At 40.2% G+C, this 16266-nt stretch overlaps 1 protein-coding gene across 1 annotated transcript in view; it reads left to right on the forward strand.

Moving 5' to 3' along the window:
- The first annotated feature begins 1150 nt into the window (after nucleotides 1-1150).
- Nucleotides 1151-16266, forward strand: part of LOC121697029 — a 43877-nt gene continuing 28761 nt past the window's right edge. Inside the window, exons 1-7 of the mRNA XM_042078296.1 lie at nucleotides 1151-1426; nucleotides 4459-4581; nucleotides 6953-7546; nucleotides 9898-10491; nucleotides 10691-11311; nucleotides 11823-12404; nucleotides 14923-15522. Coding sequence (XP_041934230.1) covers nucleotides 4491-4581; nucleotides 6953-7546; nucleotides 9898-10491; nucleotides 10691-11311; nucleotides 11823-12404; nucleotides 14923-15522 — 3082 coding nt within the window. The 5' untranslated portion in view covers nucleotides 1151-1426; nucleotides 4459-4490. The remainder of the gene's footprint in view (nucleotides 1427-4458; nucleotides 4582-6952; nucleotides 7547-9897; nucleotides 10492-10690; nucleotides 11312-11822; nucleotides 12405-14922; nucleotides 15523-16266) is intronic.

The raw sequence follows: 16266 nt of genomic DNA on the forward strand, positions 1-16266 counted from the left end.
TACTGGCAGACCATCCCACCCAAAGGTGGAGAAACGGAGGTCAGCACAGAGAACCATGTGCCAGGACTTCACCAGCACGACTATACTATCTTTAGATTTATCCAGGAATGCTTTCTTTAAATTGCTCGGCATAAAAAAACTGTTGCCCAATGCAAAGCAAATCTGGGACTATCATTTAAAGTTGTATGTACAGTAATGTAGAGCCAATAAAATCCTTAAAATCCTTTCCAAAAAGTTTAGACTTCAAAGACTGTTTGAATTATGTAAGTGAAGTGAATAGATGTACTGTAGGTGCTGTCAATATGACTGACTACTTGTAGGGCATAAATGGTAAAGGTTTTTTTATTATTATTTACTGAATCAATCTTTGGTTAAAATGGCTTGCTGTGTCCTGTACAGGCCTAAGACTATAGATGGCTATGCAGGTTGGTTTCTGCATAGCCATTTTCCTATTGATGATGAGAGCAAAGGTAATGTTTTAACATTTGAAGATGAACACATTGTTGTTTTTAAATTAATATGTTGATCTATAACTGGAATCTATAATCTGAAACAGGATTTGCTGTCTCATGAATTGGTTTGCAAGATGTCTAAAGTAGAAACCACAATCTGGTTGCAATGAGGATTGTTACATAACAGAGCTGAACAAATAGACAAAAGTGGATTGTGGCTTAATATCTGAAACATGTGAATACATTGGCATATTGGACATCATAGACACATGGAAATCTCAGTTTGGCATGATTGTACTTTGTGTACATTCTGTATCATCTGTCACCAAGAGGAAGCACAGCTGCAACAGTAGAATGTGCTAAATATCAAAACATTCTGTATTTGTAGTAGGTTTATTTTTCATTCATACATAGATTCATACAGCCCCCCCCTCCCACAACAATAAACCCCCCTCTGTTTTCTTTGCATTGCCTCAAAAGAAGAGAAATGGAGGGATGGGGGCTAGTGGTGAAAGAATTTGTGACATCATCCTTCCCACTGCAGACTTCCAGACCAAACAGGGCTGTGCATCTGTTTTTCATTTTCAGGCCTCATCTCCTCCTTTTTTTCTTCTTTCCCCTTTTTTTCTTCCTTTCCAGAAGAAAGAGGGAGGTGCGGAAACTCGGGGATGGCCCTGCTCCAGGAGTTTGTGAGTTTGTCCAGTTGCAGGCTCTGAGACAGCGCCACAGCTCCAGTGGTGAGCTAACAGGAGGGTGTCTCAGAAGTGCGCCTGTGTGTCCCGTCTGTGTCCCACCGACTCCTGTGTGCGCCCCGGCTAGCTATCGGCCCCCCATCTCATCTCATCCGTGTGCTTCTTTGCCAGGACCACTGACTGAAGGGGAAATACCAGAAGGATAATGACCCAGCGGTTACAGTGTTGTTGGAGTGCAGATTTCTAACCCAAGACTGTGGAATACGTTGATTCAAACTCAGGGTAAGAGAACTTTTTGTCATGTTTTGTTGCAAGGGTTGCTGGCTTTTTTGACTCTTAAAAAGTATAAATACCGTAAGGTGTGTCTGATAATTTGTTTTGTCCTGCATTCTGCATGTTCATTTTGTTTTTATTGTGTGTTTGGAGAAAATGCTTTTTGGTTTACTACCACACCCATTTGTTAGAGTGTGTCTTGTTCAACATGGTCTCTCCAACGCAATGATGTTGCATGTTTAAATATAGCTGAAAAATTACCCAGCTGAAACAGGACAGAAATTGTGCAAGATGTCAGAAATGCGTTAGTTATCCTAAGCTGGCTGCTTTTTTTGTGATCATAGAAGGTGAACAGGAAATTACAAAGATTGAAATAACTGCGAAAACTTTTGCAAGGATTTTCAAAGTCACTGCATCCCTGTTGATTATTGCCATGCAATGCAATAAAATGCATTGAATGCATTTGCAGACATGTTTTCTCCTTGCAACATCAGTTACTCCTCATTTGCCTTACATGGCTAGGAGATGGAACACAGTTGTCCATGCATATGTGCGTTTCTCTCTGGTGCGGGGAGAGCCTTCAAAGCCACTCCCTTCACAGGGGAAGCAGAAGTAGGAGGGATGATGTGAGGAGGGTTTTCCATTCTTACGGCCAAACAGAGCAGCAAACCTGAGCCATTCCAGAGCCAGGATCAAAAATCCAGGTGTTAGCCATTAAAGCAACAGCAAAAAACTTTTCCTCTGCAAGCACGCTATTTGTTTATCCAGCACCGGCTTTGCAAAAAACGATGTCCACAGACAAGCTGGGCTATATGTTGCATGATTTTATGAAAGTACGATGTATTGCGACATTGTGCAAGTCAAATTTGTAGTTTCTTATGTCTCATTCAATTGAACTATAGATCCGCTACCCGATCTGGCAAACTTACATAGTGCGGTTATAGCCGATAGAGGGCCGCGACGCAAATGCAGAAGCGCTGTTCACCCTATAACGAGTTGATGAACCACTGAAACAATTTTGGAAACATTATTTTAAGGTACAAAAAACTCTTTGGTGTTGCTTTAAAGACGTCAATCTTTTCATTATATCTCTCCTGTGTCCATTAATTTATCTGAAAGGAATGTTTAGGAATCCTCTGTAATAGCCTTTGATCTTTGATTAATCAGTCTGAAAAAAATGTATAAACCCCTCTCTTCCTCTTGGCTTGCGGAGATGTTCATCTGCTCAATACCCCGATCGAATAATTCATGTTCCCAGCTCCTGTCAAACTCTCCCCTCCATTAAACTAATCTATCTGTATATTTGGCTGTCATTATCGGGTTATTAAGTAGTCGTGAAACACTTAAGCCACTAAAGCCCAGTCAGTTTGAGCCCCTGCAGTGGTTAATTGAACTTACTTCAGGACTTAATGCTGCATCTTGTGTTCCTGGGCAACAGATGGAGCTCATAAACCGCATAGCTCTCTGGTGGAAAGTGAGGGGGAGGGGTAGGGTGGGGGGGAGAGGTCAAATTGTGCAGGTTTTGAAGAATATTCTTGAAGTTCTTGAAGAATAACCTCATCAAAGGTTCTGATAATCAGTTTGTCTGCCAAGTGAAGAGATTGCATATAATTAATTCATCTCTTGTCCCAGTTCATTCTTCTTTTACATTTTGTAAAGCATTACATGCTTACATGCTTGGTCACACTTGATAATGTTGTGTGCTATTTAAAGGATTAAGAATGTGTTTAATCCTAAAAAATTAGAATATCGTTTTACTTGAAACTATGATAATTTTAATATCTCCTCAAGCTACAATTTTACCCGAAATCAAATTGTCAAAGAAAATAGCAAAAAAATGTTGTGCAGGAAAATGAATGGGTGAGAACATTCAGGGTAAATATGTGATGATACAGATGATGATCTGCTTCATATGGCAATTTAATGCTGTTGATTATCCTTTGGGTGCAACAGGATACCCTGGTGCATGGGGACATTGATATTGAACTGTAGCTCAGACCACTGCCCCAGTGATTGACTAGTTGGCTACTTTCCCACATATAGCATGTCACACTGTTCTCTTCATATCTTGCCTTTTCAAAGTGTGCACATACTCATAGATCCCCCTATCAACTCCCAGTAATGAGGCCGTATTGAAGGCCCTGTACAGAACATTACATACATATAATTTGCATTTGGTTTGGTTAGTGAATTGCAGTTCTGTTTCGTTCCGTTGTTCAATGTTGCCTTGGAGAGTAATATGCAAGAGTTCTATTTTAAGTTTAGTTGAACTATTGTATTTGTTTACAGTGGTTATTTGGATGGGAGATGTCATCTTTTGTTGGACATTTCATGAGTAATCAGTTAAACAGAAAGCTTGCTATTATAGTAATAACATCAACCTGTTTGAATATACCATTTCAAGAGTCAGAGTTAAGTAGGTGCCAAAGATTAATTTGAATTTGAGTTTTGTGTGAGATTGGAGTGATTGGTGTCAGGGTGTGTTGCTGCCATGTATCTCCTGTTTTGGGATTTGAGCTCAAATGAACATCAAGCTAATCCCCCCCCCACACACACACACACACATACACACACCACCACCACCATCACCATCACCTCTACCACTATGAGGGAAAGGTTGCGTGCGTCCCCATCCACATACTGATGAACACTAGGAGTGTGACACCTTTTTCAATACATGATACTGCAGTTAGCATGGATTATCTCAGTAGTAATGTTTTTTCTATGCTGCTGATGCGATTATAAGCTAAGACCTACACTGCATCCCAGTTATATGTGTGCCATATCTGGGTACCACTTTATAAGAGTACACCTATAAAGGGTTTATAAATGAAGTTGTTAAGACTTCACAAACCAATAATAAGAATATCTGTATTGTTATATCTGTTTATATGTATCATATATTTACCTCATATTTATTAACAATAGAAAATGTGTATTTTTACATATGTTTTTGTCATGTTGTACATTGTGTGAGGCACTAGTTGTATATTTTGTGAAAGCCAAATATACACTCAGACATGTTTTTGTATCCCTTCCAGGTACCTTATCTGGTGCTACATTTAAAACAAAAATGAGAAAGCGGCAGCTGCTGCCACCGTGCGCCCTTCTCTGGGTGCTGCTGGTGTGCTCTGGCCTGCTTCCCCAGACTTCTGCGCAGGCCGGTAAGTGCTTCTTGAGTTCATTCACAGTATTGATACACACATCTATGCCCTTAGAATTCCTCACCTTACATGGAACTCTACGTCAGAAAACGGTGCTCCGGACAGTGTCCTGAACACATGGTGATCGTACTGTATGTAGCTCCTGCAGTTGGCTTGAGGATGTGTTATTGTGCACGTTCGCTTTGAATCATCCTTTTTTATCATTCAAACTTACTGAGAATTTTTACTACCTTTAAAAATACCAGTACTGACAGGCACACAAAATGGTGCATTATAGTGCCTATGCAAGCAAGAAAACAGACCATAATTTTCATTAATGACTTTTTCCCAGCAACTCTTGCATTAGCTAGTTTTTCCAAGCACCCTCTCCGGCCTATCCTTATATGGATGCAAAATGCTTTGTTAATGTGTTCAGCACTGGACACAGTATATAGGATAATTATGACCAAACACCTATTCTATTACCAAATATATAACAGTAATATAAAATAAGTAACATGAAGGAATATTGAAAAAACTGCTAACATGTTTTCATGCTAACATCAGAAGTCTTTGCACAATTGTTGCCAGGACTGCATTTGAAATGACTAACCAAAGGCTAAAAAGACTATTAACATTTCAACAGCAGTAAATGTCACATAGGGAAAGTGTTTATTAAAATCAGGTTCCAGGGAAAACAAAGGATATTATTAGGCATTATTCACAGTATGTCCTATCATTGATTTCATCCATTTTAGTGAATGGGCTCAAACCAAAAGCATTACTGCCAAAGTAGCATTGACTGGTTGGTTCTCAACATTGCATCAGTCATTTTTACAGTGCAGGTGTTTTCTCACCCACGGGATACACATCGTAACTAGCTGTACAGGTAAAGGTAAAAGGTCATTCACCCAATGGAAGTGATATTTCAGGGGCTTTTCATGTCAATCTCTCTCTGATGTGTCTGTGGTACACTATTTATTATCACAGCAATATACTGTAGCCTCCATGATTGGAGGCTATTTTGTTATTTTAAGATTTCTGAAACATAGATTGTGGTTTAAGTACCAGATAGAGATTACATTGAAAAACACCAAATACTAATTTAACCTCATAAATCATCATTCATTTTCTAGGCACGCTATCTTCACATAGTTCATCATGCTTCCTGAGCACACCATGACTGAGATCTTGTGTGTTTGCATGTTTTTAACTGATTCATTGATTAATTAATGAATTGATTACGGCATTAATTTATATTAATGCTTTTTTCATGCCAAGATATAAAAACCTTTTAAAAACTGCTATCTTACTCTTATTTGAGTTTCATGTTATCAAATCAAAGATAACATGTGAGAGAGTCTTTATCTGTGCACTACACTCATTCATGTTAGGTAGAGATGAAATGGTCACACCCATGAAGTGAAATTGAATAGTGCCTCTTTAAGAAACAATAATATTGATTGTATAAATCAATATCCCCCTTACCCCCTGAAGCTATTAATTATAGCTAAGCTTTCATCATCACTGCTTGCATCTCTTGTGAACACAGTACTCATTTTTGTTTGTTTATGTGCAACCTTTATGTGTACAATCTTTGTAGAAAGTTAAACGGTGATGAACCGGTCTGAGCTCGTACTTGTTTACGCTGCAGAATGTATGACATAATCATCGGTTATGTTATGTATTCAGATACAATTTAGTAATATTACCTAAGGTATAACATCAAATAAATAAATTAAAGTAATCTTTAAAGTTGGCTCCTTTTCTGGATTGCTATCAATGTAAGCATTGCATTATGTCAATGCTATCTGCGATGTTGTATGATTCCATTTCAATGTGGAATCCTACAACATCCCAGATAGTTGATGATAATTCCAGTGCAAACATGGCTTCTTATTAAAACTAGCTGAGTCTCTTGAAAGTATTTACACTCAGCGACAAGTATGAGACACGGAGTCATGACCGGTACTGTTATCACTGTATCTTGTAACATGAGTCTGCATGGAGGACTGAGCTCAAAACGAAGATGATATTACACTATTTTCTGTATCCCAACACCTGCTCCATGGAGAATATTGGAGAATATTGCTCAATATTGCCCCGGTTATAGAGGAGACACATATGTAGCCTACACTGCACATACATGGCTGTATGACTCCACACATATCACATTGCGAGAGCATCTTCCTTGGTTCAGTCCACATGCAGCATGATATGCTTGTGTTTGTGTTTTATGATGATTGTTTTGCTCCTGATTGTGACCAATATGTGATGCTTGCCATTTCACTCTACTCTCTTTCTCTCTGTTTTAACACTCACTTGATGCATTTGTGTTCTGTTTGTCCCTCTCCTGTCTCCCTCTCTCCCTCCCTCCTCTCCACCCCCGAAGAAGAGTCAGCTGACCTAGTACTCTTAATTGATGGATCAGAGAACGTTGGAGCTGCCAACTTCCCTCGTGTCCGCGATATCGCCCTGAAAGTGATCGAAAAGCTAAACGTGGACAGGGAAGCCATCCGAGTGGCCGTGGCCCTGTATGGCGCCGACCCCGAGATTAAGTTCTATCTCAATAGCCACGAAAGCAAAGGGTCGGTCCAGACTGCCATACAGGGGCTGACATTCCCAGGTGGCGATGAGGCAAATTTGGGCACTGCCTTGGAGGAAGTAGTTGAAAGCCTTCTGAGCCCAGACTCAGGGGGAAGGGCAGATGAGGGCGTGCCCCAGATCCTTGTTGTAATCAGTGCAGGGCAGTCCAGCGATGATATCAGTTTAGGGGAGCAGGCCTTAAGGGAGTCCAATGTCTATACGTTTGGCGTGGCCATTGGTGAGACGGCCAGGAGCACTATGGAAGCAGTGGCATCCGATTCAAGCTTTGTGGTAAATGCTCCTGATTTGACAGCTGTGGATAGCATGGCTGACCAACTGCTACCATATATTAACGGTGTGGCTCAGCGGCATATTGTGTTACACACTCAAATTACTCAAGGTATGTAATCATATGTACTGTATATGTACTCTTATGCAAACCTGAGGGGGTTACAAACACAAAATGTTTGTGTCAATGACAAATTTTCTAATATCTATGATGACTTCATTCAGACCAATGTTTAGATTCTGACAATGCACAGCGGACAAACATAAACCGATGAAAAAAGTAGGGATAACATCTTATAAATACATACGTTTAGATGCTGGTTTCAATAATCAAAAATACTTTGTTACAAGTCTCCAAAGTAAGGACACTCTTAGTGAGTACATAGTCTAGTCTGAGATCTAATGCCATCTCACTAAAATAGTTTGTTAAAATGGGGCTTCATGGTTATGGGGGTTTGAATATGAACTTAAAGGTACGGTCAGCAATTCTGGATGATGTAATGTCTGTTGATGTTTGAACCAAACAGTAACAAAACACCAGAGAGCGAACTCACCAAACTCCCCTTCCATTTCCCCAACTCTTGTCCGCCTATTTCGGTGATTGGTTGGGATAGTTTTTTGGGACAGGCTTGCTCCACTTTGTTTGTTTCCAGTTCAAGGAATCAGGATTATGTGCGAAGACCTTTTTTTACAGTGTTGTCATGGAATGGAGAGCTGATCAACTGTCTGCCTTCACTTTAGAATGAAAATCCGTTGCCATTGACAGCGGTCATTATTTGGAGGTCCTTAGACGAAAATAATGACCAGTAGAACTTTGGGAAATCCCATTCAAATCAATGGAGCGTTATACTTGCATTCTGAAGAGCTGTGTAATAAGAGGAGATATTCAAAAAGTGTTAAGGAAATCACTTAGAATCGCTGATGGTACATTTAAGTCTCAGTTGATTCAGTTATCAAAGCTAGACACACAACCAGCTGTGTCAAGACTAGGGGGCCCTTAATTTACATGCAGGGCAAAAGTCAGTCAATGAGCAAAATTCTCATACAGGAACTAAAGCCATCACGTAGCATGTGAGAGCTTCGAGCTGACCCACCAATGTTTGTGCTTAGGATTTTGCTTGTGGTATTAAATGTGCTAATCGATTTTGTATAGCTATGAAATAAGCTTTAGTTAGACTTTAGACTTTGTCCTGACATTTAAATTAGGGTCCTTGGTTTTGACAGAGAGGCCTCACTGTTACTGCGGGCACACTGTCTCTCTGCAGTTCAACGGAAAGCAGGCATTGCATTTAAAGATTTTAAGCCACAATGAATTTTATAAAGTTCTAGAAGCAAAACACTTAAAACCTTTTGGTGCAGGCCCTGTCCTGACCTATGCAGATGCTGCCTCATATTAGCTGGCCGCTGGACAGAGGGATGGCCCTTACAAACACATTTTTTGTTTTTAAAAGTAAAATGGAGTACAATAATATTACTTATCTAAAATATTACTACAGTAATAATAGAGGTATACTACAATAATACTACAGTTTGATACTTGAAGTAATTTAATTATTTTTTGTAAGGGAGGGACCAAACTAGTGGTGGTGGTGGGCTGGGGAGAGAGGAGGGGGCTTTGAGATCAAGGCACCTGAAGCAGCTGAGCACGAAATGTTGGGCGAGTCATTGTAAAGACCCCAGTGTAGACCACTGATTGGACAAGTGTAATGAAAGAGTGATAGATGATGAGGAGGATTATAGTCTTCCTGCTAAAACTTGCATGAATGCTTACATTTCTACCCAATGCTGAGATCTGTAGTATTTAAAACAGTTAAATTAATGTGTGATAATAATCTATTGACCTCATGTTCTCACTTGAAATGTGATGATGCTGTTGAAATGTGTTGATTGGCGAAAAACTCTATAATTGGGTGGTTTACAAAGAAAACTAAACAACTGCAGACACCACTGTGGTTAAAAAAAAAGCCAAGGACAGCCCTGACTAGTTTGTTTTTGTGCCCTCATTAAACTGTAAAATGTTTTAGAAAATAAGTGCACATGGAAGAAGTTTAATTGTGATTGATGGTATTAACAGTAGCCTATGTCACAGTGTGAGATGAGCATGTACATGTACATGTATCTATGCAAACATGCATGTATGCGTCTGTAAAAAAGTAATATATTGAATTATGGGGTGTATTTTTTTTTTTTAAAACAAAAAACATATTTTTTAAGAATTGTGCAACATAGACACTTTGAATTCACAGTGTTTTGTTTTATCTCTGCTGAGGACATGTATTCATCATGGTGAGGGCTCAGTTATATATCAGGTCCTAGAATATTTATTTCCAGAATCTATTTGAGAGAAAAAAAGCAATATTATTATTATGTTATCTTTATGGTTAATTTAATAAGAGTGGTTGTTGTAATAAGAATAGTTTTAATTACATTTTTATTAACATCATGTTTTGTTATGTTTTACAGCCATCCAAGTTGGGAACAGGGACATCATTTTTCTAATTGACAGCACAATGGGTGCGACATCTCTGAATGCTGTGCGTGAGTTTATCAGAAAGTTTGTTGACTCCATGCCAATAGGACCTGACCAAGTGCAAGTTGGTGTGGCACAGTTTACCACAACCCCCAGTTTATTGTTTGACCTGAACACATACAACTCAAAAGAGTCAATGGGGGATGCGCTGGCCAGAATTCGCCCCAAGGTTGCACCTTCTGTAAAAATCGGTGCTGCGTTAGACTTTGTGAGGACCAACATGCTGAGATCAGAAAAGGGCAGTCGGATCCAAGAAGGCATTCCCCAGCTCATGTTGTTGCTGACCAGCAAGAAGTCAAGTGACAGTGTTGAACAAGCAGCCACGGCCCTCCAGCGCATGGGTGTTCTCACCATGGCCACTGGATCAAAAGCCGCTGACCAGGCAGAACTTCAGAGGATAGCTTTTGATCCGACTCTGGTGTTCATGTTAAAGGATTTCCGTATGTTGCAACGCCAACCAAAACAGATAGTGTCTCCTCTCTCTACATTATCAGGAGTTGTTATTACAGAGTCACCAACAGAGCCAGGTAAGCCTTCTGTGACACTGACAAATATTTCAATATTTCTAAACGTTAATGCTCTTTGTTCATTCAAAGTCTGGCATCAAAACAAGTTGACTGTTTTGGGTATTAATTACTTTGTAGTCTAATGGTGTTGTTGAGTCCCTTGTTGTTAGCACTATTTACTGACACTTTTACTAAAACATTTTTATTTACCTCCATTTAGTGGTGGAAATAACAACAGTGCAGACCCAGAAGGTGGTTAGAGATATTATCTTCCTGGTGGATGGGTCAGACTACGTTGGTAATGCAAACCTACCCTTTATCAAGACCTTCATCAATGGCATCGTTAACCGCCTAGATGTGAGGCCAGAGCGGGCGCGAATTGGGCTGATGCAGTATTCTGACAAGCCGAAGACAGAATTCTATCTGAACAGCCACAATAACAAGCAAGACGTTCTTGCTGCCATTTCACAGCTGCGTCTGATGGGAGGTCGTACTTTGAACACTGGTGCTGCCCTTGCTAATGCCCTGGACAATAATTTCAAGCCACTTAGGAGACCGGGAGTCCAACAGGTGCTTGTTCTTATCACCGGAGGTCCTTCCGAAGATGAACAAACGGCAAAAAGAATGGCAGACAAACTGGCAGTGGAAGGAATTCTAACCTTTGCAGTGGGTGCAGACCAAGCTGATGGAACCTTCCTTACCAATGTTGCCTTTGTCCCACAACTGGCCTACTATGAGAACCGTTTTGATTCCCTACCAGACGTCGTTGAGCGGATATTTACACCACTGATAACAGTGGTTGGAGACACAGAGGCTGTGGCACCACCCGCACCACCCCCTGGTAAGTTCCTTAACTGCAGAATAGCATGAAGGTTTTTCATGTGGTTGGATGATGTACAGTATATGGTTAATCTGCTGTACATGCACAGTGTTAAGTAACATTGATTTATATGTGCGTGAAAAGTCTTTGCAGTCTATATCACTGACTTTAAAACTCAGTGGTTATATGGACCATGAAAGACTGCATGGGTTGTTGTAACATGGTCATATGACTTTATTATCTTCAGATTTGAAGAGATTATTCATATTTGCTTGAGAGTTTTGTGTTGGGTTGCTTATGATCTATTGTGTCTTTTTAAAAATGTGGAAATGTAGTAGCTCCTTCAATGATCTACTCTTTTTCATCAAGTATTATTAGCCTTCAACATTATCCATACTTGTGTTTAAGTTTATTTTGTGTTTAGGTTTATTTTTTTTATTATTATTTTCTTTTGACATGCTAACTAGCTGCTGCTAGTGCTGCTGCATGTCATCTGTGCCAAAATATTGATTCATGTTATTGCTTGTTTTAGGAGGAGAGAGAGATGTGGCATTCTTGATTGATGGCACTGACGCTGTCAGAGCAGACTTTCCATACATCCGTGACTTCATCAGGAAGGTCATAGAGCCTCTTGACATTGGAACCGACAAAGTCCGAATTTCTGTGGTGCAGCACAGCGAAAGGCCAACACCAAGCTTTTACCTGAACACCTATAACACCAAAGATCAAGTAATGACAGCTGTCAGTAACATGAACCTGGCTGGAGGGCGAAGCCTGAACACTGGTGCTGCACTGAAGTTCATGAAGGACACCATCCTTTCAGCTTCGCATGGCAGCCGAGCAGCCCAGAATGTCCCACAGTTTTTGATTGTGCTCACTGGTGGAAGATCACGAGACAATGTCAGGGACCCAGCTGGAGACCTGAAGACTACAGGAGTGGTGCCGTTTGGTGTTGGTGTGAAGGATGCGGACCCCAAACAGATTGAAGACATCTCTCACAATCCATCCTTCGCTTTCAAAGTGAAGGAGTTTAGTGAGCTCGACACGGTCCAGGCGAAGCTCAACCAGATTGTGAATCTTCCCAAAGAAGAGCTGGTCGTTGTTCTGGAGCAGGGTAAGTGCGATTTCTATTTTAAAATGTGCAAATGCTGCAACATGTGCTGGTTTGTGCCTCAATGATGTTAATTCTATGTCTTAGTTCGTACCTCTGATGTAAAGAGAGATGTTGTGTTCCTGCTGGATGGTTCTGATGGAACAAGGGATGGATTCAGAGATCTAGTTGACTTCATTCAAAGAGTGGTGGAGACTCTCAATGTCAATGAAAATAATGACAGAGTTTCAGTGGTCCAGTACAGTGGAGACCAAGAGACCAATTTCTATCTGAATACTTATTCTAACAAAGATGATGTTCTCAATGCCATAAGAAGTCTCAAACACAAAGGTGGCGAGAAAAGTAATATTGGGGCTGCTCTCACGTTTGTGAGGCACAGTATATTTACGGCATCTTCTGGAAGTAGACGACTAAAAAGAGTCCCTCAGATTCTTGTTCTAATAAGTAGCACATCATCTGATGATGGTATTGAGGGACCAGCAGAAGCATTGAAAGACCTTGACATTCAGTCAATAAGTGTTGGTGTGGGCAATGCAAATGAACATGAGCTGGAAATGACTGCTCTCATGCCAAATCTTGTGCACAAGATCTCTGAATTTTCTTTCCTACCCTTAATTGAGCCAGAGCTTGTTGCTCAACTAAGCATTTCAAAAGACACTATGGAAGCCACTGGAGAATTGCCTGAGTCTATAGGTAAGACCTGTATGTTGGCTTGAAACCATATCAACATTCTAGAAACATGGTATGCTATTTTGTGATGATGAATTGAACTCAAAAAAATAGTGTACCTTAAAGCCTATTAAATATAGTAATTTAAAAATGTCCATACTGGAATTCAGGACTGCATTTTTCAAGTATGCATGTTTATATATTTGTTATTGAAGGTTTACTCTGGTTACAATGTTATTGTTACAACACCCTGGATGCAACCTACAGCACACACAATACATGCGATGTTAATGAAATGTTGATTTGTCAAGTGTTCCTTTTTCATTTTGTGCGCTTTTATTTTTCAATTTACTTGCTTCAGTTTCTTAAGCTGTGGGTCTTCATAAAATGACATCTTTTTAACTGAAAAGATGGATTCTTCTTCTTCCACATTCAGTTCTCCTCTTGTAATGATTTATCAATTCGTCAGCACTAAATCCCTCTTCTTGCAAACTCAGATATTTAAATTTAAGGTGACCTTGGTCTTAGTTTGCACATCCTAACACTATTTATAGTAAAACAACTTGTTCCCTTTCTGTTTGTCCTGAACTCTTCAGTTATTTCCAACGATTTCAAAAGGGACATAATTTTTCTCCTTGATGGTTCTGATGACTCCCGAAGTGGATTACCGGCCATGCGAGAGTTCATTCGAAGAATGACTGAAAAGCTTGACATTGATGAGGATAATACTCGGATAGCTGTGGTGCAGTACAGTGACGACGCTTTACCGCATTTCCTGCTTAATACATACGCAACAAAAAAGGAAGTTATCTATGCTGTGAGAAGCCTTCGACCTAAAGGAGGAAAAGAAATTAATACTGGTGCTGCATTACAGTACGTTCGGGACCATGTCCTTACGCTGTCTTCTGGAAGTAGACGTCACATTGGTGTTCCTCAAGTGCTAATCGTTTTGACGGGTGGAGTATCAAGTGATGACGTTGTGGGCCCTGCCGCTGATCTTAGAAGACTGAAAGTTCTCACCTTTGCAATTGGAATGAAGAACGCCTTGGAGTCTGAGCTACAAAAAATTGCCTATTCTTCTCGGTTTCTTTTCGATTTGCCTTCCTTTGGTGAACTCTTATCCATCCAAACGGATATCCTCTCCTTTGTCCAGTCAAAAATGGAGGTTGAGCCCCCTACCATAGTTGGTAAGAAATGCATCTATTTTCACACCAGCCTATCCCTTTCCCCCCAAATCCCCTTGGTCTCAAATGAAACTGTATCTTCATTTGATGGCAAAAGATCAGTTTCATCAAAGCGCCCGCTATGCTGTAAAGCTGTACACCGCATGGATTCGTAAACTTCTCTTGTCAGATTCATAATGATTCAATCATATGAGTCGGCCCTTTATTCTTATGTTCTCAAATAGAGAACCTTTTCATTCTGGCATTAGATGACTTCAGCTTATGCTCTTCCTTGAGCCAATGATTTCTAAATCATTGCAAGCTTTTTTGCAGCTTTTCTGCTTGTTTCAAAGACCAGTACTTCCATTGGGAATGAAATAAAGTTTTTTAGTGTTTGCTGTGGCTTTGAGGCAAACCTTTCATCTCTTCCCCCTCATGGACTTTTAAGTGCTCTTGAAGCTGAGATAATCTTAATCTCAGAATTAGATTTCAGTAGATACTCTCAGTAGATACTGTATTAGTATTTTATGTATTGTAGTTGTTGTTGTTTTTGTTGTTATTGATGGATGTAGTTGTAGTAGTTGCCATTAAGTTCAATAATTCATAACAAACATTGTGATAAATTCATGTTTTTGTAATTGTTTGTTTTAAAAAGCATTACTGATGAGGCCGCTCAATCTTTGTTTTAGTTGAATTAGATGCTGCACAAAGAGACATTGTTTTTCTGCTGGATGGATCTGATGACACTAGGGATGAATTCCCTGCTATTCTGCAGTTTGTGGAAAATGTGGCAGAGAAACTCAGTGTGGACCAAAATCATGACCAGTTGTCTGTGGTCCAGTACAGCAGGGACCCAGTGGTTAATTTCCATCTTAACACTCACGAGTCAAAGAGAGATGTCATCAGTGCTATCAGGAACCTGCGACACAAAGGGGGAAGTCCACAGAACTTGGGAGCAGCCCTTGACTATGTTAAACAAAATGTTTTTTCCCCTTCTTCTGGAAGTAGACATCTTGAAGGTGTTCCCCAAATTCTCATTGTGTTGACGGGTGGAAGGTCACAGGATGATGTTAGGCGTGCTGCTATAGGCCTAAAAGAAGAGAAGATTTTGTCATTCACAGTTGGAACACAAAATGCAGATATAATTCAACTACAAACTGTAGCTCACATCCCTAGCTACACTATTTCCATTCGTCGTTTTGGAGACCTTCAAAGCATTCAACACAAACTTCTGTCATTTGTAAAACATGTCCCTCGCTCACCAAGATTGCCGTCTCCACCTGTAGTAGGTAAGAAAACTTACGTTTTATTATTTTTGGGTGTGAATTGAATTGAACTGTTGACATATTTATTGTGGACAATATTTGTTTTATGCATTGTGCCAAACTTCTTGATGTTGTCCCTGGACTCCCTGAACATATGTATTATGCTTTCCTGTTTCGGAACATCTCGCCATGGTCCATGATAATTGATTTTTTTCTGCGCACACTTACACCATTTGCACATGTGTTCCTTGCAGCAGATATGGGGCGAAGTGATATTGCGTTCTTGATTGATGCCTCTGATGATTCAGAAAGTTTTCCATTGATGAAAGATTTTGTACTGAGAGTTGTGGAGACACTTGAATTTGGACCAAATAAATGTCAGGTTGCACTAGTCCAGTACAGTGATCAGCCATCAGCTGCATTTTTGCTCAACACACACTCCACAAAGGATGACATAATTGACAGTGTGAAACAGTTGAAGCAAAGAGGTGGAGGACCTCTGAACACTGGGACAGCTCTACAGTATGTGAGGGATGAAGTGTTTGCTGAGGCCTTTGGGAGCAGGCGCCTTCAGGGTGTTCCTCAGTTGTTGGTTCTTTTGAGTGGTGGGAGGTCTAGAGATGACATTAGAAGTCCTACTGCCTCCTTGAAAGCTATGGGAGTGATTCCAGTGAGCATTGGCACAGCAGGCGCAGACACCCTTGAGCTGCAAACAATATCACGAGAACCAAACTACTACTTTATGATGAATGATATCAATGACATTCC

This window comes from Alosa sapidissima, chromosome 2, assembly GCF_018492685.1.
Source record: "Alosa sapidissima isolate fAloSap1 chromosome 2, fAloSap1.pri, whole genome shotgun sequence".
Classification (NCBI taxonomy): Eukaryota; Metazoa; Chordata; class Actinopteri; order Clupeiformes; family Clupeidae; genus Alosa; species Alosa sapidissima.